This window comes from Silurus meridionalis, chromosome 3 (assembly GCF_014805685.1).
Source record: "Silurus meridionalis isolate SWU-2019-XX chromosome 3, ASM1480568v1, whole genome shotgun sequence".
NCBI lineage: Eukaryota > Metazoa > Chordata > Actinopteri > Siluriformes > Siluridae > Silurus > Silurus meridionalis.
Genome location: NC_060886.1, coordinates 12,888,961 through 12,910,984, shown reverse-complemented (window position 1 = coordinate 12,910,984; position 22,024 = coordinate 12,888,961). Strand labels below are relative to the sequence as shown.

Below are 22,024 nucleotides of genomic sequence, written 5' to 3'. Positions count from 1 at the left end.
ATGATTGTGATTCAGTGATGATAATTATGATAACCCAAGTTTATTTGTTCTTGCTTCACCTTCAGGATGTTCATTGAACAGAAATGCATGCACACATGAAGAAATTGGGGAAAACAGACATTTTATATAAAAGTGTTTCACCATGAAGTAAATGTTTTGTGAACTTTACCAATCTAAACAGGATTGAGTTTAGATGTTTTTTTATATAGTTTGCTTATAATTTGTTACACTAAGCATAAAAAGATTTCTTTATAAATTATCCAAATTTTCTGAGATTATTAAGAGGAAGAGGCAGTTATTAGTTAATTAGAGTCCATCTAATCAATAAGATTATTGACCAAACTACTGCATTACAGGTGACCAAGATAATCAATAATGTATGTGATTAGATTACTCTGGGAAGGAAATCAGGCATGTACAGGCAAAAAAGTGTTTTTTCCCCATGCACTGGGAAAAACAATTGCAGCCACCCAGAAAACACGTAAACAAGCACAGTATTTACTCAAAATCGCATTTAAAAAATATTTGAGTAGGAAGAAAATTCTTTATCACAAGAGGCTCTGCTCATCCACAGAATTGCATTCAATTGATTCACATGGATTGATTCCTGAGGAGAAGCCAAAAGCTAATAGTAATCATAGTTGACATTTGCTCCGTGTCTGTAAGAGGTGCTATAGCGAGGACCCATGGGAGAATTCTCATCATAGTGATGCTGCCGTCCCTGATCTGTGGAACGAGCATGGTCCATCCAATATGCCAGGTCAGTCTCTAGTCTCTGAAAGGAAAATAAAATGTGAACCTCAGACAATGAATGTTTATAAAGGGCATTCAATTGCTGTGTGATTTTATATGAACATCAGTGAGAGAGTTTGGGGTAACTAGTAGCTGAAAGGAAAGTGGTAGAAATAGAAAATGACCAGGCTGAATGAAAAAATATATCAATCCTTTTTTGTTTTAAGGATTAAGCCAACCTTTAAATATTTCCTGAAATTCCCTAAACATCACACAGAGAATGCAGCTAAATAATGCCATCGGTGTGTATTTGTCCTACATAGGATAATTCACAATTAATAAGTTCTGCTTACATAAACACCCTTAATGAAGATAGACATCATGAACAACTTCACAGACTCGTAATTATACTAAGGCCTTAGTATCAAAACCTGTAACTCACCGCCTCATCATACCCCATATACATGAACTGCTGGATCCACTGCTGCACATCAGGACGACTGCGGTCCCACAGGTTCCTCTTAGGCCTTCGAAGAGAAGCCAGGAACTGCTTGGCTTTGGATGGAGGAACTGCCACAGCATCTGCAGCCTTTACCTCACCCTCCACTAGAGAGTAACAGAGAGCAGACAGTTAAAGAGGAAAAGTGTGGAAATAGTTTTTTTTGGTCATATTAAAGCCGTGAAAAAGTATAGAGCTGTCTAAATATAAGTATCAAGATCAGAGCTGGAAAGGCCGAGGGCAGTTTAGGTTTAGTTGACACGGGATATTTACATACCTTCTCTCTTCTTCAGGATTTTGTGCAAAGTGCTCTGCTTGGATGCATCTGGAAACATTTATGAATTGAATCAGACTCATTTTACAATTTCAGCAAAACACGTTACTTTACTTTGGACAAATTTTCCATACAAACTCAGTTGAATCACTCCATTATTCATGAGCACTGATTTCCATAAAATGCACACGCTGCACATTCCTCAGCACTGAATGAACAGCTACTGGCATATGGAGGTATTTAGCAGAGATTGTTTACAGGAGCCCCAAACAAAGCCTGAACAACAGTTATATACAGCAGTGCTGAAATAGTCCAGAATGAATGAATGATCTCAAAATGTCATCTTGTATTATTATACTTATGGCCATTGTCTAAACAACACTGAACTGGTCGAATTCTCTAAAGTCTCTTTGTCTTCTGTAAAAACTCTGGACATTAATAGCTGTGGCTCCTTTCCAGATATTTAGGAGGAGCAGGACAAAGAATAAGGCCTATTAACCATTACCCATGCTATTAGCTAGTTAAAGTGAATTTCTAGGGTAGCCCAGCACTATCACATATCAATATACCTTTATTCCACCTTTATCATGTTCATGGTAATATTATTAACCAGGTTAACAGATTGATCAAAACTCTGTAGCCAAACCACATTTCCCAAAACACACATTTTTCCAGGAAACTAAGAAATCTGGGCCCTTTTTTTTTACTCTTTGCATTGAAAGTAGATATTGCATGTATATAGACACAATCCATTCTGTAATCTAATATCCTATTCTCTTTTTTTCATCTTTGCATTATAGCTTGCAAAAGAAAAGCTTCTGGGTACCATAGAGACTCTGGCTGCACGTCCACTTTGCATTCTATTCAGAAATGTATTACATTATATTCTGATGGTTTGCAATAAAAGAAATACTTGGCATCAAGCAAAAACATTTATAAAACATATTTACAAGAGAATTAAACAGTCAGTTTACAGCCACATGTTCAAATCTTTAATAAAAGACTATAACATTTTTATGTATTAAATAATAAATTACTTTTTTGCAGCAGGACCAGACCATGAATTTTTTACATGCAGAACAGTCTTTATGAAAAGCAAACGGAAGATGTCCTATATCTGGACATCCTTTTTGCCTGTAGGTTCTTTAAATGTTTTTCTAGTGTGTGATGCAATATGTCCTGCCTGGAACATGATCACTTTTTGTTTCTTTAAACAAACTGTGACAACACATCGAAGACAAAAACAGTATTTTTCATCTCTTTTCTTTAGCAAAACACCAAACACAGAACTTTATTTTTCAGTAAAAAACAGTGTTTCTATTGTTAAGATTTTATATGTAATAATTTCATTGTAGTTCACACTGACTTCATTTTGTACTCTTTGACAAAGTTGCTTGTGTATCCTTGAAGTCTTTTTTAAAATAAATAAATTAATTAAGTATAGTATAACAATCAAAGAGACTAATCCCATGCTATGTATAGAACTTGTGGTGAAAGCTTGAGTTGCTGAACAAAGAACCCTTAAGAACGCGCTTTTACTTTTAGTGTAGGTTTAGGCATTTCACTGCATTTAATTGTTCATGCATATCTACAATAGGTTTCAAAGTGCAGCATATTAGTTCCTCCAATCAAGATTGTCTCAGAACAGAGATAAGTGCATTTTGTAATGTTGATAGCTAATGGGCAGACAGGACAGTTTAAACAGATGTGTGTAAAAAGCATTGTTTAGAGAAAAGCATTTACCTGAGAGAGCCAGTAGAGTTATTATTGCCAGGAAAGTAAACAGCCGTAGGTAAAGTTTTGGGTACATCATCATGGACTCCTTTTCTTTTTCTCAGACTGCACTCGTTTACAGTCGTGGGTCAGGGTGCAGTGGAGGGAAAGAGAAGGGGAGAGGAGCTATGCAAATACTCCCAGTGGAAACTTGCTCTACTGCCCGAGGGGAGAAATACCATGAAAACAAAAGAAAAAAGGTGTGTTTTGGACATTTGGGTCACAGTATTTTTTGATAATTAATAGTGATCCAATAATAATATGTGCATAGAGACTGTGCGACACACAAAAAAGGTTAAATAAATGTAGTTACTGTTCTTACAGACAAAAAACTCATTTCCAGATGTTCCAACTGTAGAAATTTGAACTAGAAGAGAGGAGGGGGGATCACAAAACCTGTAATCTGTTTTAACATTTCTCTTGGCAATGAGTTCAGGTTGTGAAGTCTTTTTGCTTCCCTCAGCAACTTTTCAGACAGAAACAAAGACTACATTGAAATGTGAATCTGGATTGAGCACAATGCAAAGTAGCTGGCCAGGGTACTTTCATTTAAGGTAATAGCTTGTTGGAACAGAACTACATTCATTAGAAAATATCACAATGCAGAGGCAAATAAAATATTTTTGCTAACAATATTTAAAATGTCCTGCTTACATTACAAACTTGACTTCTTTTTCCCCATTCTTAGTTATTTTCTGAATAATTTGTTCTTAAAATCAGGTCAGGTAATTCAGCAGGTCTATTCTTTCATTCTTTTTTCTTTCTCTCCTTTAATTTATGGTCTATGACTCATACATAATTGTATTTAATCGAGTCCACAATGTAAGCTGTTTGGACATCCCTGACGGCATGAGGTAGTGCAGTATAGCATTATTTGGCATAGAAAATGTAACAAACAACTTATAACATTGGTTGTTGTTTTAATTTCACACATATTAAAAAATAATAATCTGTGGAACAGAGATAGATTCTGAATGAACCTACACTAACAGACTGTATATTGTTATTTATTGTTATTTTTTTTTGTCAGCCATTCAGTGTCACCAGATGAAGAGAAGTACAGAAGAGGGGGTCACTGATGTGCAGTCTGTATAGTGTTTACCTGTGAAGGGGTAAGAGTTTGGCACTGCACTCTTCACACTGTTTTTTTCTTCACTCACAAGTTACTCAAGGGCACGTTGTACTGCACACTACCCACAATAGCTTGGGAAAATAAACTAGCCATTTTTATTTACTCCTGTTATACAGATGTGGATGATGTTTTTATAAGCTGCTTACTTTACTTTCTCAAATAAAAGGAAAAAAAGGACTGAGCAGTTACAAGTGCCAACGAATCCAGATCCAAGTCATGGGCTCCAAAAAAGAGTCACAATATTTTCAACAGGATTATTATTTTTCCTATATATATATATATATATATATATATATATATATATATATATATATATATATATATATATATATATATATACACACACACACAGGTCGACTTACGACCTACGCGTGTGTGTGTGTGTGTGTGTGTGTGTGTGTGTGTATATATATATATATATATATATATATATATATAATCATATCAGTAGATCTTTCATTCTTCATGGACAGTTGAGATGAGACCAAAATCCAGTAAAAGTAAAAATAAAAGATTTACCGTAAACGTTTAATAAGAGGCTCTAACTGATAAAATTTTATTTCAACTGCTCAGAGCGAACACAAAATGAGCTAAAATATATAATAAAACACAGCAATCCCAATGTAACTCTTGGATCTAAGATGTACTGTATGCTACTAAAGCTTCCGTGGCATGTACTAATTAATGTTATGTCTGCAGGACACCGGCAAAGACTGGTAATTATTTGCTATAGAATTTAAGCAACTGCTTGTGATTAAAGTGGGAGGTAAACACTGATACTCTGTTATTTTCTTTAATGGCTGATTTCCTAGAGCACATTGTAAAACAGGAGGTTTCATTCTCATGCAAGTAGCATTTAGTTATGCTGCTTATGAAGAGAAGACTTTTTTTTCCCAATGTGATAAACAAAACAGCACCTAAACAGTGTCTGAGAATGCACCAATGAATCAGCCATGTAAAAACAATAATCAAAAAAGATTATATTGTTTATAATTAGATTAATTAAAAATGTTTCTGGTTATAAATTGTGCAATTCAGTGAGCATGAACAAAGAAAGTATTCTTTTCAGTCAGAATACTCACACTTATCTCCTGCTGCTGTACTCCGATGTGCCTTGTACTTCATGTATCTTGGAGAAATGAAATATGTCTCCCACCCATGACTGTGTTCCTCTGCAAACCTCCAACGTTCTAATCAAGCATGCAGATGATACCACAGTGGTCGACCAGATCAGCAACAACAAAGAATTGGCCTACAAAGAGGAGCCTAGCAGCATGGTGTCCCACCAACAACCTCACCCCCAATGCCACGAAGACTAAAGAGCTTTTGAAATGTAACAGTAGCATTCCCCTGTTTTCATCAACGAAATTGAAGTAGAGCGTGCCTCCAGGTTATAATTTGATAATTCTTGAGGAGACGTCTCTGCCGTCTCTCTTCACATACACATAAATAAAACAACCTGAATCTCAGTGAATACTTACCTCACAGACATAATAACTATATTAATAGAAAGCTTTACATTTTAAATAAACAAATATTCCCAGATTATTTAATCCATATGAAAGTTAGAAGAGGTACATTTTCTCTGGTATCACCTCATGAACCGTCCGTGTGGAAACAGCAAAGGTTCCGTTTGGTGTCCTGATAATTTATGTAATTTAAAACACCATAGTTACTTTAAAACATTAACAAGAATATTTTGTCTTCATGCTCTATGTTGAGTACTAATAATAAACATACATTTGCATAAAGCATCCATATTTGTCAAAGCCCATGTTGATTAAAATATTAAAAACTTGAAGAAAAGTATTAATTTAAGGTCATTTAGAACAGTTTCGTTTAATTTTGAGGTAACTCATGACAATCATGCCATTAATTTCGATTAAATATTTTAATTGATTGACAGCCCTTATATTAATATAAAGTGATGTCTACTTACCAGTGTGACACTAAAACAGGTAGTACTAATGCTACTTTTTTGCTTGAGTACATGTCAGAGCGCAAACTTCTTTACTTTATCTTGAGTAAAAAATGACAGTCAGTACTTCAAAATTTACTAGAGTGTTTTAAAACATACGTATCTTTACTTCTACTTAAGTGAAGGATGTGTGAACTTTTGCCACCTCTGTTTGGCCACTACATCACCTTCAGCTTCTTCAGCAAGGCAGTTGTCATCTTGCTGGTGTTTTCGGGGTTGTTATTATGTTGGAAACATATGTTCTGCTTCAGAATGTCACAGTACATGTTGGAATCCATGTTTCTCTCAATGAACCGCAGCTCGCCAGTACCAGTAGCACTCATGCAGCCCCAGATAATGAAGCTACCACCACCATGCATGGCTTAAGGCAAGGCACAATTTCTTTGGTACTCCTCACCAGGGTGTCACCACACATGCTGGACACCATCTGAGCCAAGCAAATGTATCTTTGTCTCATCAGACCACAGGACATGGTTCCAGTAATTCATGCTCTTGGACAGGTTGTCTTTAGCAAACTGTTTGCAGACTTTCTTGTGAGCCAGCTTCAGAAGAGGCTTCCTTCTGGGACAACAGCCATGTAACCCAACTTGTTGCAGTGAGCAGCCAAAAATACTGTATATCCAAGTTTTATTTCTATAGTATTGTCCCTTGAAAGGATATACAAAAATGGTTGCTGAAATGTGAGGGATGCACTTTGTGCAGTGTGTGTATATATATATATATTAATTTGTTGTACATATATTTACATTGTCAGTTTGCACAATGCCATTATTTGCACTTCTGGTAGATGTTAATCTGCATTTTGTTGCTGGGTACCTGTACTATGCAATGATCTCATATAATCTAATCATATATTACTGACTCAAAAGCTCAAAAACCTGGCCAGTTTATTTTATTGCATGCTCACTTTGTTCATCTTTATGATGCGTGCCAAAAAATATGGAGCTGAGTGTGTCAGTTAATGTGTTTGTAAAACATTTACAGTAATAAATAAGCAATCTCACTTACGTGGTCTAATACATGAATTTCACAATCTACTTATTTTAATCAGGTAGCTGTCAAAATAACAATGAACAAATAATGAAGAGGTGTATAGTTGTATGTAAATTTGGTTTAGTTAATAAAAGCTTTAAGAGGCTATACAAAGCAAATATACAAAATCATAAACTCTACTCAGCTGTTTAAAGAACCAGGAAGCACACAGACAATATCCAGATGCTGTCAGTTGTTAGTATCCTCTGACTGTTCAGGATGAAGGCCATAACCTAAATAGCTGGTCAAAGGAAAATGAGCCCAATAGGTTCTTGCCAAGTCCACGAGTGTATCATATGCCCCTTGAGCTCTTAACTCCTCCATCCAGCCAAAGAAGTCTGAACTCCACATGTTCCAGTATGGCATGATGTACGTCTCCTGGTGGTCGCTCTTGCTCACAATATCTATGTTAGAAGAAAGAAAAGGTGCATTGTGTAGATCTCTGAGGGAAATATGCATAGAACCTTTTAAAAATAAATAGGCACATTAAAATGGTACCTACCTTGTGATAAATCAAGAGAGCCCTCTCCACTTTCAGCTCCTGAGTAAGAGACTAATACACAAAAACATGATAAATGTTTGCTTCAGTTTGAACTGATTTAAAATTTTAAACTATAATAGTTTTATGTATTAATAATAATTTAGGTCTATGGGATCTACCAAGAATGTACAAATGTGTCATTATTTGGAACAGAAAAAGAATTCAAATAAAGAAATGTTTGGGGACACTTGACCAATCAGACCCATATTATTCAGTTGACTGCTTTTGCTTCAACCTTTCCATGGACCTCATTTTATTCACATGGGTATTGCCATTCTATCAAGTTTGGACCTCTAAGTATCACTGAAAGGTAATTGTAATGCAAACAGCATGCAAAGTTTTATACAATTGAGTTCTTAAAAGTTTTTTGCCAGTTTGAGGAAGAACAACATACTGTATAACTGTGATGGTCAGGTCCCTACAAACCTCTGGCCATAAAGTGTATTTAGCCATGTTAACTACATCATTATACAGGTAGCATACCTGCTATAGAGAGAGGAAGCAGAATCACAGTGCAGAGTAACATCAAGACTCTCTGATGAGACATGCTGTAATTCCACCTGTAAAAGAGGGGATGCACTTCATACATAATGAAAACGCAAAAAGCTCCGAAAAATCTAAAATCATCTAAAATAAATAAAATAAAAATAGACTGGTCTGGGAATAAAGTAAAAAGTGAAAAATCAGCTTTTGATATAAACATGAGTTTATGTGGGAATACTTAAAATGTATATGTACAGTATATTATTATAAAAAGAGCTACATTGCTGTGGCTACATGTGTGTAATATTCTGTTTAACAAATGCTGCAGGAACAATCTGTAAAATAAAAGGTTCAAAACTGAGCAAATTAGACAAAAACAGAATAAATGAATCAGGTATTTTTTCCCCTATTGATTTTAGAGCCAACAGAGATCAGTGATGACTAGCTCATGTTTAATTTTATTTATAAAATATGCTTTTTTCTTTTTTTAATCGGCCATTGTTCCATTAGTGCAACAGGTCAAATAAATGTAAACTGTAAATATGGCCTTCTACCATTTCATTTTTGACCGTAACCAGCTTTTGCTAGAATCTTGTATGCATGCTTGACGCATGCAAAAAGGAAACACATTTTAAGAACTCATTAAAAAATACATTAAAGAATATATATTTAAAAAATGTGATGGTTTAAAAGTTGCAATTTATATCATTTAGAAACAAACAGGAAATACATTGTATGCAAATAAAAAAATATATAATCTGTAACCAATAAATATCCACAATTGTCTTTTGTCATTTTAACTAAAAACAAGTAGAATACACCAGTAGGAGTTACTTATACATGAGAGAAAAACAAAAGACGTACCTGGAGATGAGACCAGTGCAGCTCATACAAAAACGCTCTACACCGGAGAGATTTTCTAACAGAACCCAAGATGGGAAAATTATAGACAGAAGCTAGTATCATTCTTCTCTGTAGACCACTGTATGGCACCTCACAGTCAAAGTGCCCTGTTTGCTTTTCCCAGGGGCAGTGTGCCAGTCCAGCAGTCGACTCCACATGCCCATGTGAGTCCTTCACTGATGAAAGACCCACTTTGACTGTACAGACAGAGAGATGAGCCCAAATAAGCACATATTTCCAGTTAAACAGCTTCACAATTTACTCAAAACTCTGCCAATGAGAACAAGAGTTCATGTTAGTATTAAGCATCGCACCTGCGATGCTTAATACTAACATGCAACATGAATACAGTGCTTTGCCTAAGTATTTACCCCTTTTGATTAGGCACATATTCTAATGTTGCAAGCTAAAATTTAAATTGATTTGAACTGTCATTATATGTCATAAATGTATTCAACAGTCCACAATAATTAAGTGGATGGTAATATCAGTATAGTTTGTGAAATCTTAGCTTTTGAGCTTTTGAGCTTTTTCTGCTTTACCTTCAGCCTTTAGGGTGCTTCTGTTTTTAAAGCTTGCTTATCCAGGCACAGACTTTAGTGGACATTCTCTAAGAAGGGCCACAGGTCTGCTATATTCTTTTCATAAATAAAGGAAGATCTAATTGTTTTAATTACCATTACATGGTTTGTATAATGAATGTAACAGTGTTCTGTAAAATGCTGAAAAGTTTGGAATTATTTTGCTTTTCTAGCCAAACCCTGATTAATACTTTTCCAGAACTTCCAGGTATGTTCTTTAACTCTGGGGCCTCTCACATCAGATATGTGTATACTGAGATCATGTGATAAGCTAATTACATGCAGACCGACTCCATCCAACTAATTATGTGATTTCTTATAGCAACTTGTTTCATCAATAACAATAATACAAATTTTTTTTGCCAAAAATAGGTAGATTTCCCCTACTTTTGTAATATTATATACTATTTTCTGTAGATTCATGACAATTAATTTCTGGTTATACTACTACAAAAGCCAAGCCAATATGTTGTTTTACAATTAGGGTGCTAAAAGACTGACACAAAATTTGTACCGCAAAAGCCAAAACAGACATCTTCCATCAGGGCTTAATTAGTTTATTTGACACATCTACATCTACCTTTTTATGTGTATGAATAATTGTATATTTACATTTAGATCAGTGGTTAAAATGGTTTATATTGTTCATGTTAACAATGTGGAAAAAATCATACATGAATCTTATTTGTCACATACATGAATGAGAATCTCACATCTCATATAATGAAATACTGTACTCTGTTCACACAGGAAGAGATGAAACCTACTGTCAAAGAGGAAAGTGGTGAACATCCCCTACAATCCCTGGAAAAAAAAAATTCACAGCAATATTGGGGAAATAAATTGTAAATGTATAGCATTACATAACATATATAAACAACATTCTTAGCATAGATATAAAAAGGACGCCGCCATTAACATTAAGCCTATAACAATCGGATTATAATATTTTTTAAATGCATCAACAGGCTGGTGGTCTTTTGTGTGTGTATGTTTTGTCTGTATGTTTTGGTTTTCTTCCGAAGGCAGTGATGTGGTGTGTAACAGTGACACCCACTGGTAAAATGAACATGATGCATGCTTAACCAAACCCCAAGACAACTACAATCATCCACTTATTGCAAAATATTCTAACACGAAATAAATATTAAGGATTAAATGCTTTTGTGCTTCATTTTATACAGCATGTACTTACACTAATCACTCTACATTGTGGGCAAATAATGTTTAACCCAAGGTCTTTCATGTGGAGAAGTGTAAATTACTTATTAAGTACAATCAAGCTCTTGTTTCAGCAAGCACATTATTATTTAAATGGAAAAGGACATAGTGTGTTTTTAAGCATGTCTGAATTAAATTCAGCATGCTCTGTCTGAGAGGATTTGTCTGCAATTTCTTAACCAACAATGAAATAGTGAGCATAAGGTCTAAATATGCAATGTGTTGTCATTCAGTATTTTGATGAACTGATTAAAGATTTCTAACGCTTTGTTCAGTGAAATAGTCTGACTAGTCAGACCATCATACAAGATCTCCTGCCCTTCATCTACACAATCATGAACAGGTAATTAACATCTGGCTATGTACCAACTACTTTCAAGCAAGCAAGGGTCATTTCCATCTTGAAGAAACCTGCTCTGGATCCATCAGACATCAACAACTACAGACCGGTATCACTTCTCTCTTTTCTTTCTAAATCTCTGGAACGCACTGTTTTTAACCAAGTGTCTGTCTATCTCTCACACAACAACCTCCATAATCCAAACCAGTCTGGGTTCAAAGCAGCACATTCCACAGAGATGGCCCTTTTGGCTGTTTCTGAGAAACTGCATGCTGCTCGGTCAGCCAAGCTGTCATCTGTACTTATCTTTCTGGACCTTTTAGCAGCATTTGACACAGTCAACCACAAGACACTTTTGTCAACCCTCAAGAGCCTCAGTATCCACGGAACAGCATGGGAATGGTTTGCTTCCTACCTGGAAGGTCGCTCATACCAGGTAACATGAAGGAGATCCACATCTGCCCCGTGCAGACTCACCACTGGTGTCCCACAAGGCTCGGTACTTGGTCTTGCCCGAGTCCCCAACTACACAGTGTCCTTAACTTTCATACAACAATAAGGACACATAATGATCCATATCCTTCTCTTCCTTTCACCTCTTGTTTCTCTCTCTCTCTCTCTCTCTCTCTCTCTCTCTTTCTCTCAGTCGAGTTAAACATGCTCCTGAGGTTCAAGTGACCACTGTTCCTGCTCTTCTTCCCTCCACAGATCTTTCCACTTTGTCCAGGCTTGCCTCTGGATAGTGTCCTCTTCGATTGATGTTTCTCATCAACGCCTTGGGTGGTTCCATGAAATTCCGGAGTAAGAACGGAAGCTTTGAGGATGGATTTGGACTGTAGTTAATGTCAACAGTCTGCTACACTGACTCAGGACTACAGTTTGCTTATGATCATCATCACTGTACCCCGCAACATTGTTTATCTGCAGTAAATGGACATTCGGTGCAACTAAGATGAGGATAGGTTCCCTCTTGAGTCTGGTTCCTCTCAAGGTTTCTTCCTTATGCCATCGGGGATTTCACCATTTGTCTCAGTCACCACTGGCTTGCTCACAAACTTACATATCACCAAATTATCTGTGTAAAGCTGCTTTGAGACAATGTTCATTGGCAAAAGCATACATCCTTCACTTAAATAGAAGTAAATATATTCATGTTTTAAAAGACTCTGGTAAAAGTTGAAATACTGACTATACTTTTTTACTCACGGTAAAGTAAAGAAGTTTGGGCTCTGACATGTATTTAAGTTAAAAAATACATTACTACTGACTGTTTTAGGGTCATGCTGGTAACTGGATGTCACTTCAATATTAGTGCTGTCAATCAATTAAAATATTTAATCGCAATTAGTGGCATAATTTTCATGAGTTAACTCAACATTAAACGCAACTTAATCGTACATTTTTATTTGTTCTAAATGACCTTAAATTAATACTTTTCTTCAAGTTTTTTAATACTCTAATCAACATGGGCATGGACAAATATGGATGCTTTATGCAATTGTATGTTTATTAGTGGTAAAACCATACTCAATATTAAACATAAAGACAAGATTTGTATAAATATTTTAAACTAATTATGGTATTTTAAATTACGTAAATAATCAGGACACCAAAGGAACCTTTGCTGTTTCCACACGGACGGTCAATGAAGTGAAACTGTACCTCTTCTAACTTTACGGATTTCATAATCAGAGGATAGTATTTGTTTTTGATGTGAAATTGTATTTAAAGCTTTAGCTTTTTATTAATACATTTATTATGTTTGTGAGGCAAGTATTCACTCATTTTCAAGTTGTTTTATTTATGTGTTTGTGAAGGGAGATGACAGAGACGGCAGAGAGGATATCCTGTCTGTTTTCTTTATTTTACAAAAGCACAGTGTTTTGTTGTTATTATAAGTGCATACAAATAAAAGTAGACCCTTTACAGATTCGAATGATTTATTGCTCTTATCTGTATGATTAAAAAAGACAAAATAATTTTAAAGAAAATGGGCCAGGTGTTACACCAGATTCTGTGACCATTGTATGTTGTGACCCTAGAGGGCGCTGTTGCTAAAATGCATCTTAAAATAGATAATCTTGAGTTATTCTTTAATTCGCAACGCAAACAGCATAAATTCAAACATCAGCGTCTTTCTTCTTCTTTCGACTGCTCCCATTAGGGGTCGCCATGGCGGATCATCCGTCTCCATACTACTCTCTCCTCTAAATCTGCCTCTTTAAAAGTAACTACTTGCATGTCCTCCTTCACCACAACCTTGAACCTTCCTCTTTACCTTCTTCCTGGTGGCTCCATCCTCAGTATTCTCCTACCGATATACCCCATGTCCCTCCTCTGCACATGCCCAAATTATCTCAATCGGGCCTCTCTCCTTTACTCCCCAAAATGTCCTACATGCTCTGTCCCTCTAATTAACTCATTTCTAATCCTGTCCTCAACATCTTCAGCTCTGCTACCTCCAGCTCCACCTCCTGTCTTTTACTCAATACCACTGTCTCTAATCCATACATCACAGGTCTCACCACAGTCCTATAAACTTTCCCTTTCACTCTTGCAGATACTCTTCTATCACAAACCACTCCTGTCACTCTTCTCCACCCACTCCACCCTGCCTGCACTCTTTTCCATTCTTTTCTCTAACACACTCTCCATTACTTTGCACTGTTGACCCCAGTTACCTGAACTCATCCACCTTCTCCACCTCTGTTGTTCCTCCTGCACACTTTACTGTTCACACTCTCCTCATACATGTCCTGCACCACCCTCACATACTCCTCTGACACACCTGACTCCCTCATACAACACCACAACTCCTCTCTCGGCACCCTTTCATACTTTAAATCCACAAACACACAATGATCTTCTCTACTTCTCCATCAACATTCTCAAAGCAAAAAATGCATCTGTAGTAACATCAGCGTCCACTGTTCATTAAATGTTGGTGCGAGAACGCGCCTGGGGCCGTGCACGGATGTCCCATTAACTGTTCATAAAAGTAATTAACAGTATTAAAAACCCCAAAAACTAAGCTATTCAAATGCGTTTGCCTTCTCTATTTTCATGACTGCTTTTTTGTTACACCCTGAATGTTATTTATTAATTAAGGCTAATAAATAGACATGTAGTCAGATGTGGATACTTTAAACTGTTAATTGTATATATTTTTTTATTTTATTCATTATGTCAACATTGTGTATGAATGTTTATTCTATATATATATATATATATATATATATATATATATATATATATATATAAAATTAAAAACAATATATAATTAACAACAATAAGATTATTATTGTTATTCCAAATAAAGGAATTTGGAAAACATTTGAATCATTGTTATTGGGTAATAAAGTGCTGAATAAAAAGACTTACAGCAGGGTCGAGCTTCTCTAGATTATCTATTTTAAGCTGCATTTTAGCAACAGCGCCCTCTAGGGTCACAACATACGATGCTCACAGAATCTGTTGTAACACATGTTACCGGCTCCACCCTCCACACACTCAACACTGGCACAGTGATGTTTTGCAGCCACATGACCTGGGAAACTTGTAGTCATTGAGACATGGATGGACACGAATAAAAAAACAAAAAATCTTAAAATAAATCTAGCAATCCAATCTGGGTGGTTCAACAGACAATTATTCCAGTTACACAAGCAAATCAACATCCTGAGTTCTGAAAATGGAAAAATCAAGGTGTTAGGATGGTCAATACTTATACCTTAAACCAGTTAAGAGGCAAGATTAAAAAAAAAAATACTGTGCATAAATAAATGCCCTCAAACATCAATGAACCCAAAGCAAAATTGAACTTTTACAAAAAATGTTTACTTCAACTTAATGCTGCTAAGATTTCTACATGACACTGAATAATAGGGTGTAGTTTTCCCACCAACTGATATCTGTATGTTGGTTTACTTCTTTGGGAAAAAAGACTTAAAGTCTACTGCCAGTAATTTGGCCCAGCCTTTCTGTTTAAGCAGAGCAGTTTATGCACAGTTTAGATCTGGACTGGTAAACTTGCTTGTGGTATCACTTGTCGTGTTGCAGCTTCATTGCTTAAACAATCACAATAATGAGGTTGCACAATTGCGTCAGATCAGCGGGAGGAATATCACTTTCCAGTGTTGTAACTTTATAATGAACACCGCAAACAAAATACCTGTTAACATTTGCTATTGACTGCAGTGCTGTAACATGATAACAATAAACACAGCACAAACAATTTGGCACACATTTGGTGTGTGCTCTGTGTAAAACACATTCAAATAATATGCAAAGTGGGAGACTTGTATGTTTAAGTGGTTTGCTTTTACTGAGGAAAGATGAGATCACTGCTTCTGGAAATCTCTGAATCGAGACTCCACTGTACACTTTTCAGCGTGTTACAGACGCTAACCAAACACTTTTTTGGTAACACTTGTACACTTACACACCCATTCAATGATCTAAGCAGCCATTTGTGTGGCAGCAGTGCAATGTCTGATTACATGAACATCAGAAAGCAAAATAAAATATGTATGGCATGATTGTTGGTACCAAAACGGCTAGTTTAAATATGTCTTTATTTTCTGGTCTCCTGGATTTAATAGTAAGACAAAAAAAAATAAAAAAAATTCAAGTGGAAGTTTTGTGGAAGGAACCAATTTAATGATGAGAGAGGCCAATAGATAATAGCCAGATTGTATTGAACTGTTGAAAAGGCTACAGTTCCTCAGATAATTGCTCTGAACAGTTGTGATGAGCAAACACTGAGCTGAGCAGTATGAATTCCACATGTCAATGAGTTCAGTGTTCTTCAGCAGGCTTCCCAGTCCTGGATCTAAACCCTGAACCAGAGAATTGCAGGTAAACCAAAGGGCACCTGAAAAATCTGCAGGAATTATGTGACGCAATCATGGACAAGAATGTCAAAGGAGAATCCATGTTATTCAGTTTTGTGGGTGTTTTGAGAGCAATTGGACCTCCTACAAAAGTATTAGTACAGTGTTCCAAATAAAGTGTTCTGTGAGTGTGTGTAGTCTGTAAGCAGTACTAAGGCTCAGTCAAATCAAGCAAGGATCTCTAGTGGATGAATTAGTCTCTGGGCCATTCGTGTCTGCTCACCACTGTGTCACTGTACTTGATAAAACTTGATAAAAAGTAAAATGAAAGCAAAACCATTTTCTGTTATTCTGCAAAACTTTTATTGAACAAAAGTATTTAAATTCTCACCACACTGTCCTCAGTACAGTACCATAATGTTGGATCTAAACAATTCATAAATGCAACTTATCTTTATATTTATATATATTTATATATATATATATATATATATATATATATTTTTTTTTATGTATATATGTACATATTGTAAAAGGAAGAATTAAATAACATTGCTCAATAACATTCAGACATATCTTTAAAAAAAAAAAGAAAAACCTCGATCAACACTACTCGTCCTGGTAAACAGACAGATGTGGCAAAAGGAAAGAGAATAAAAACAGTTTGACTAATAATAACTAATAATATGTATTATTACTCTTAGTGTTTACAATCAGCTAGGCAAGTGTGAATGTTATTAAGAGAAGAGAAGGTGTGTGTGTGTGTGTGTGTGTGTGTGTGTGTGTGTGTGTGTGTGTGTGAGGGAACTCTGAGTTGTTAAGAGCACTAAGCATTGTCATACAGGAGATATGTGGCACATTTGGCTGTGGTAGGAAACACATTCAAACCCCAGGTTGGGTCAATAAAGATGCCTAGACCCTCCTCTTTCTAGTGTATCAAGGCTGATAGATGTAGCCCCATTATTACCCTGAACCTAAAGGAACCCTGAAGAGCGACTTGTGTTCGCGGTAAACATTTGAGCTGAATACAGTAAAAACCGAGAAACCAAAGTTCTCTGTGTGCACTGAGTCGGAGAGATTGAGAGCTGGCATGAATGGAAGTCAGCGTTTTGAGATTGGCTTCTAGGCTGAAACAGTCTCGGGAGGATAAGAGAGAGAGCACAGTTCCAATTAATAGTTGGTCTATTTAGCTTCAGTGCTGAAATACATTAAAACTGAATTCTGATACAGTGGCAGACATGCGAAGAAGCTAATGTGCTCTACATATCGGCTCTTTAAGTGGACACACAATCTGGGCTGCATCCCACTGTGCGCTTTATGCTCGTTGACCCTTTGAAATCATGTGCATCAAATAGTGCAAAATATAAATCTAAAATCAACCCATCCTACTGTTGGCCTGATCTGCTTCTCATTAATGCACAAAGTGAAGTATCTGAAACAGTCTAAGTTGAAGTGAAACAGGTTTTAAACGCAGATGCTATTTTAGCAAAGCCAGTAGGAGCAGAGGAGCTGTACGCCAAAGGCAGAGGGAGTGCTAACAATGGTCACACAGTGAATCAGACCATATTTCTTTCTAGGTCATCCTCAGAGGCTGGAATTCAGCCTTGAAACAAAGAATGTTTAACAGGCTTATGGGTATTTCAACTTAAAAGAACATCCAGTTTCTCCTCAAAATAGCCAGGTGAAGAGCAAAGGACTTTAAGCCAAAATAATTATGTTTTCCCTCATGAAAGGATCCTGCTATCCAGCCCCAAGGCTTGATTAAAGTCCTACAAGGATACAGGTAGAGATCAGAAAAGGGGCAAAAGAAATACTGAAAGAAAGGCAAAATTAATCCAGTAGAATAGAGTCGAGTTCATGCAAGAGGCTTGACCAGATAGAGTTTGTCTCCCTGTTCACTGGTGAAGATGGGAGCTTTTTTGTAGTGCTCCACCAGCTCATCTATACTGTTGAAACGTCGCTGGCCAATACAGTAGACTCCATCCTGCATCTGCACCTTGAAGTGTTTATTCTTTCCTACTGCCTTCAAAGACACTGAGAAATCACTGGGCTGTAAATGGTAAAGAAAGAGGGAGAGAAAAAGAGAGAGAAAAGTAAAACAATATTACAATAAAACTGCATTTTAAACACTTCTCCACAAGATGGCAGCAGTAATCTTTTTCAGCTGAACATAACCACCCAGATGGGCTTTTTCTTGCTGCTTTTACTAGCAGACAAAACACTTTAGATAAAAGCAAACCATATCAGCATTAGTATATGTTTTGTGTGCTTTCTGTTTTGAAAGAAAAAAGAAGGTTGATCCTCACCGAGGACTCGCTGTCTCTTATAAGGAAGTCTCCTTCGTCTCCTCGTTCGTTGAGGGCGCACTCTGCCTGGTGCCGTGTCACATTACCGTAGTACCACTCCTTGCCTGCAAACCTGCCTGTACGGGATGGGCCCATGTGGCTAATTGGAGGGGAGGCAAGGTTGCGCACAGCAGGCCCTTCATTAAGCACAACCACATAGTTCTTCGGCACAAGGCCAATCACGCCCTTGCTGTTTCTACACTTCCACCACTCAGGGTCATTCTCAGGCTTCTCCACCACCTCCATGGTCTCACCCTTCTCAAAGTTCAACTCCTCATCAGTAACCGAGCTGAAGGGGTACAGAGTCTGGACCACGTGAAATACTGTACTCCCTGTGCCTGTCAGCCGGCCATTGGCAAGTCCCATTCCTTGCCCTGCTCTCAGGGAGCGAATCCCCCCCAACGTGTCCCCTCCAAACCCTGCACTTGTATCCGCATACGCCGGTTCTTCCCGGACGTAGTTAGAAGGAAACCATCCCACACGTCCGTCATGGCTCCCCCTCCACCAGCCGTCACTGCACTTCTCCATCACCACCACCCGGTCTCCTTTAACTAAACTCAGCTCGTCATCGCGCTCTGCTGTGTAGGAGAACTTCACCACTGCTGGAATGTTCAGATCGAAGATCCGTTCTGCCCCACTGACTCCACTGCCTCCTGCGCTCCCGTTGGATGGGTACTCTGCATCTGTGCTTGGTGTGGGAGAGGCATCACGTGCACTTGTCTTTCTTTTCGTTTTGCCCAAACCTGAAACACACGAGAAGTGTGGGTCGGGTGGGCATACATGAAAAAAAACTGAACTCATTTAGACGTATGCTCTAAGAGTGCTGTGGCATCAACACTTAGTTTTTTTACACTGATCTGTTGTTGAATTCTTTTATGCAACATAAACTATTATATGAGCCTGTGGTCATGTTATTTTTTTTACACATTAAATATTTATTCCTTCTCTGGCTCCAAGGGCTGCAGAGAGCTGATAGCCATTTAGACAGACTCTTATCTAATAGATCTAATAAAGCACTGCAAGCTGAATCAGAGCTCCAGAATCTTTAGTAAATGCTTTTATAGTGGTGTGATTAGATGATATAGAGAGCAGGAAAGGGTCAGGGTCAAAGCCAGTTCTCCTTAAACTAGCATATTTATCAGGAGCTTATTTGGAGTATAAAGAAATAAAGTTGGCCGCATTGTGCAGACTCACATGTTGTCCAAGTGACACAGGAGAGAGAATGCAAATCATCCGAAACACACATCTTTTTCCACACATCCTATGGAAAAAGTACTTGCATCTATTTAAATCCTGCAAATGGGACAGATACATTACCTGTGCTAAGTAGGACACATTCTATTGTCAGATAGTGGCATATAAGGCATATCCTACACTTAGACAAGAAAGATAATCCTTCTAAAACCAGAGGTCTCCAACCTTTTGTACACTACTAGTTTTGTACCAGTTTCATTTCGAGAATATTCTTACCGACCTGCTGGTGGAGTGTCTGTTTGTGGGGTGTGTCTGCTGACCATAATGACAAAAATGCATAGATGGCAAGAGAACTGATTTAAGCACACCAGCCAATAGGGCATGGGGTAGAGGGGGTAGAAGTTGAACGTGTCAGGGCTTCATTTTGTCAAGCCATCACAGCAGGATAAAAAAGCCGATCTGGCAGGCATTGACCCATACAATAACAGAGGTGTAGACGCAGGGGAACATTTGATGCCTGTCACAACACTCGAAGAAGCCATCATATAAACTGAAAGGCTTTTTACATCTGCCCTTTCAGTGCACCCACCCCTAGTGTATTTGCAAATTATACCCTTCTGGATATATCAGCAGTTAGTGCAAAATTTATAAAAAACCCCACAACATTTTAGAAGAGTCAGTATGGCTGCATCATTATACAGTATGTAACATTAAAATTTGGAATGAGGGTGAAGTTTATGATTGAACATTCAACTCAGGACATGACATGGGGTGAACAGTACATGTAGCATTAGCACAAAAGTGGAAAAATATCCTAACGTAGCTGCACAATTACAAGAATAAACAGAGAAGTGAAAAAGAAGTCTAAAACTACAGGTCTGAAAGGTTTAGTTTAAGCTGAGTGATGCAATTGCTGTTTAAGTCTAAAAACAGACATTGACATTATTGATCCAACTCACTCATGACATATGGCAAACGGATGCCTGCAGAGCGAGGACATGGCCCAGTGCATACAAAGAACAACATACAGTTCAAACAAAGTACCAGTCAAAACTTTTGCTCTCTTAGTGATCTGAGAGTGTGTTTCCTGGGGAGCTGTCTGTACTTCTCAGGCTTCTGCTGACAGAGAATGAAGGCAACAATGCAAACAGAACAAAAAGCTTTTGGGAAATCAAAAAATAGAAGCACGTCCCACCAAGTGCATTCAATACGTGAGCTGAACTTTTGAAAACAATAAAAGAGGAGAGACATGAAAAAAAAAGACCTTGAACGCAAGAATATTATGGGCTGGCTGTCTTAGACGTGACATAATGTGAAACTGTTCTGAAGAATTTCTTTTGAACAAAGTTGCACAGGGAAGAAGCTGTTGACTAAAGAACTGAGAAAGGGTTCAGGACAGCAGGAGAAAGTTCCTAAGTGACCAAAACTTTAATATGTAGAAGAGCTTATCTCCATAAAAAATACACACACATGCATGCCTGTTCTCCACACAGAACATGTATCATGTTTGCCAGACAAAATATGCTTTAACATGTGTATTTGTAAGAATCATTTTCTTATTGCACATTATTCTAACAAAGTCTGTCCTATTATAAAGTAAAAAAAATGGTTTAATATTTATATATATATTCTCAACGAGGGCCAGTTTTTTCTCAGTGAGGGCTGGGTATGGCCAACTTTCGCTCTCAACCTCGATTCTTAATGGCATCGATTCCATACGATTTCCTGCAACCCTGCCATTCCTCCATATTTTTCAGTTGCATGTTCATGCAGCAAATCTTGCAAAGATGTTCTGCTTGATTCAGATGCAGTAACTGGAAGATGAACTGGAACCCTGAATTGAAATCATTGTCATGTTCATGACACCAGAAAGAGAAATTTACTTTCTCACAAGGTGCATTATCATGCAGAATGTAGCCAATAGAAGGCAAATTATGCACATGAATGGACACACATGGTCAGCAGCAACACTCAGGTAACTCAATGTTGTGGCATCTAAGTGTTTATAAACAGGTCCAAAGTATGTCAAGAAAAACTATTACTCCACCTACACCAGCTTGGACTATAGACACAAGGCAGGTTTGTGTCTGTACCCACTGCAGCCTCAGCTTTCTGATAATGACTGACAGAAATGGAACTTGATGTGGTATCCTGCTGCTGTAGC

The 22,024-nt window shown here is 37.3% G+C and overlaps 3 protein-coding genes across 4 annotated transcripts in view; all 3 read right to left on the bottom strand.

The window, feature by feature from the left end:
* Nucleotides 1-18: 18 nt before the first annotated feature.
* ecrg4a (ECRG4 augurin precursor a) lies at nt 19-3,401 on the bottom strand. Its single transcript, XM_046845427.1, has 4 exons — nt 3,249-3,401; nt 1,509-1,556; nt 1,175-1,338; nt 19-775 (listed from the first exon to the last, which is right to left on the bottom strand). The coding sequence occupies exons 1-4, from the start codon at nt 3,319-3,321 to the stop codon at nt 626-628; spliced, it is 435 nt and encodes a 144-aa protein (XP_046701383.1). The 5' UTR covers nt 3,322-3,401; the 3' UTR covers nt 19-625.
* A 4,075-nt stretch (nt 3,402-7,476) lies between these two features.
* LOC124383058 (otospiralin-like) lies at nt 7,477-9,444 on the bottom strand. The gene is made up of 4 exons (XM_046845428.1): nt 9,309-9,444; nt 8,445-8,521; nt 7,923-7,973; nt 7,477-7,824 (listed from the first exon to the last, which is right to left on the bottom strand). Exons 1-4 carry the CDS (start codon nt 9,332-9,334, stop codon nt 7,610-7,612), a joined length of 369 nt encoding a protein of 122 aa, XP_046701384.1. The 5' UTR covers nt 9,335-9,444; the 3' UTR covers nt 7,477-7,609.
* Nucleotides 9,445-16,665: 7,221 nt separating this feature from the next.
* The window catches only part of nck2a (NCK adaptor protein 2a), a 42,220-nt gene continuing 36,861 nt past the window's right edge, over nt 16,666-22,024 (bottom strand). For both annotated transcript variants that reach the window (XM_046845558.1, XM_046845559.1), the window contains exons 3-4: nt 18,628-19,409; nt 16,666-18,371 (exon numbers count right to left, since the gene is read on the bottom strand). In XM_046845558.1, coding sequence (XP_046701514.1) covers nt 18,177-18,371; nt 18,628-19,409 — 977 coding nt within the window. In that variant the 3' untranslated portion in view covers nt 16,666-18,176. The remainder of the gene's footprint in view (nt 18,372-18,627; nt 19,410-22,024) is intronic.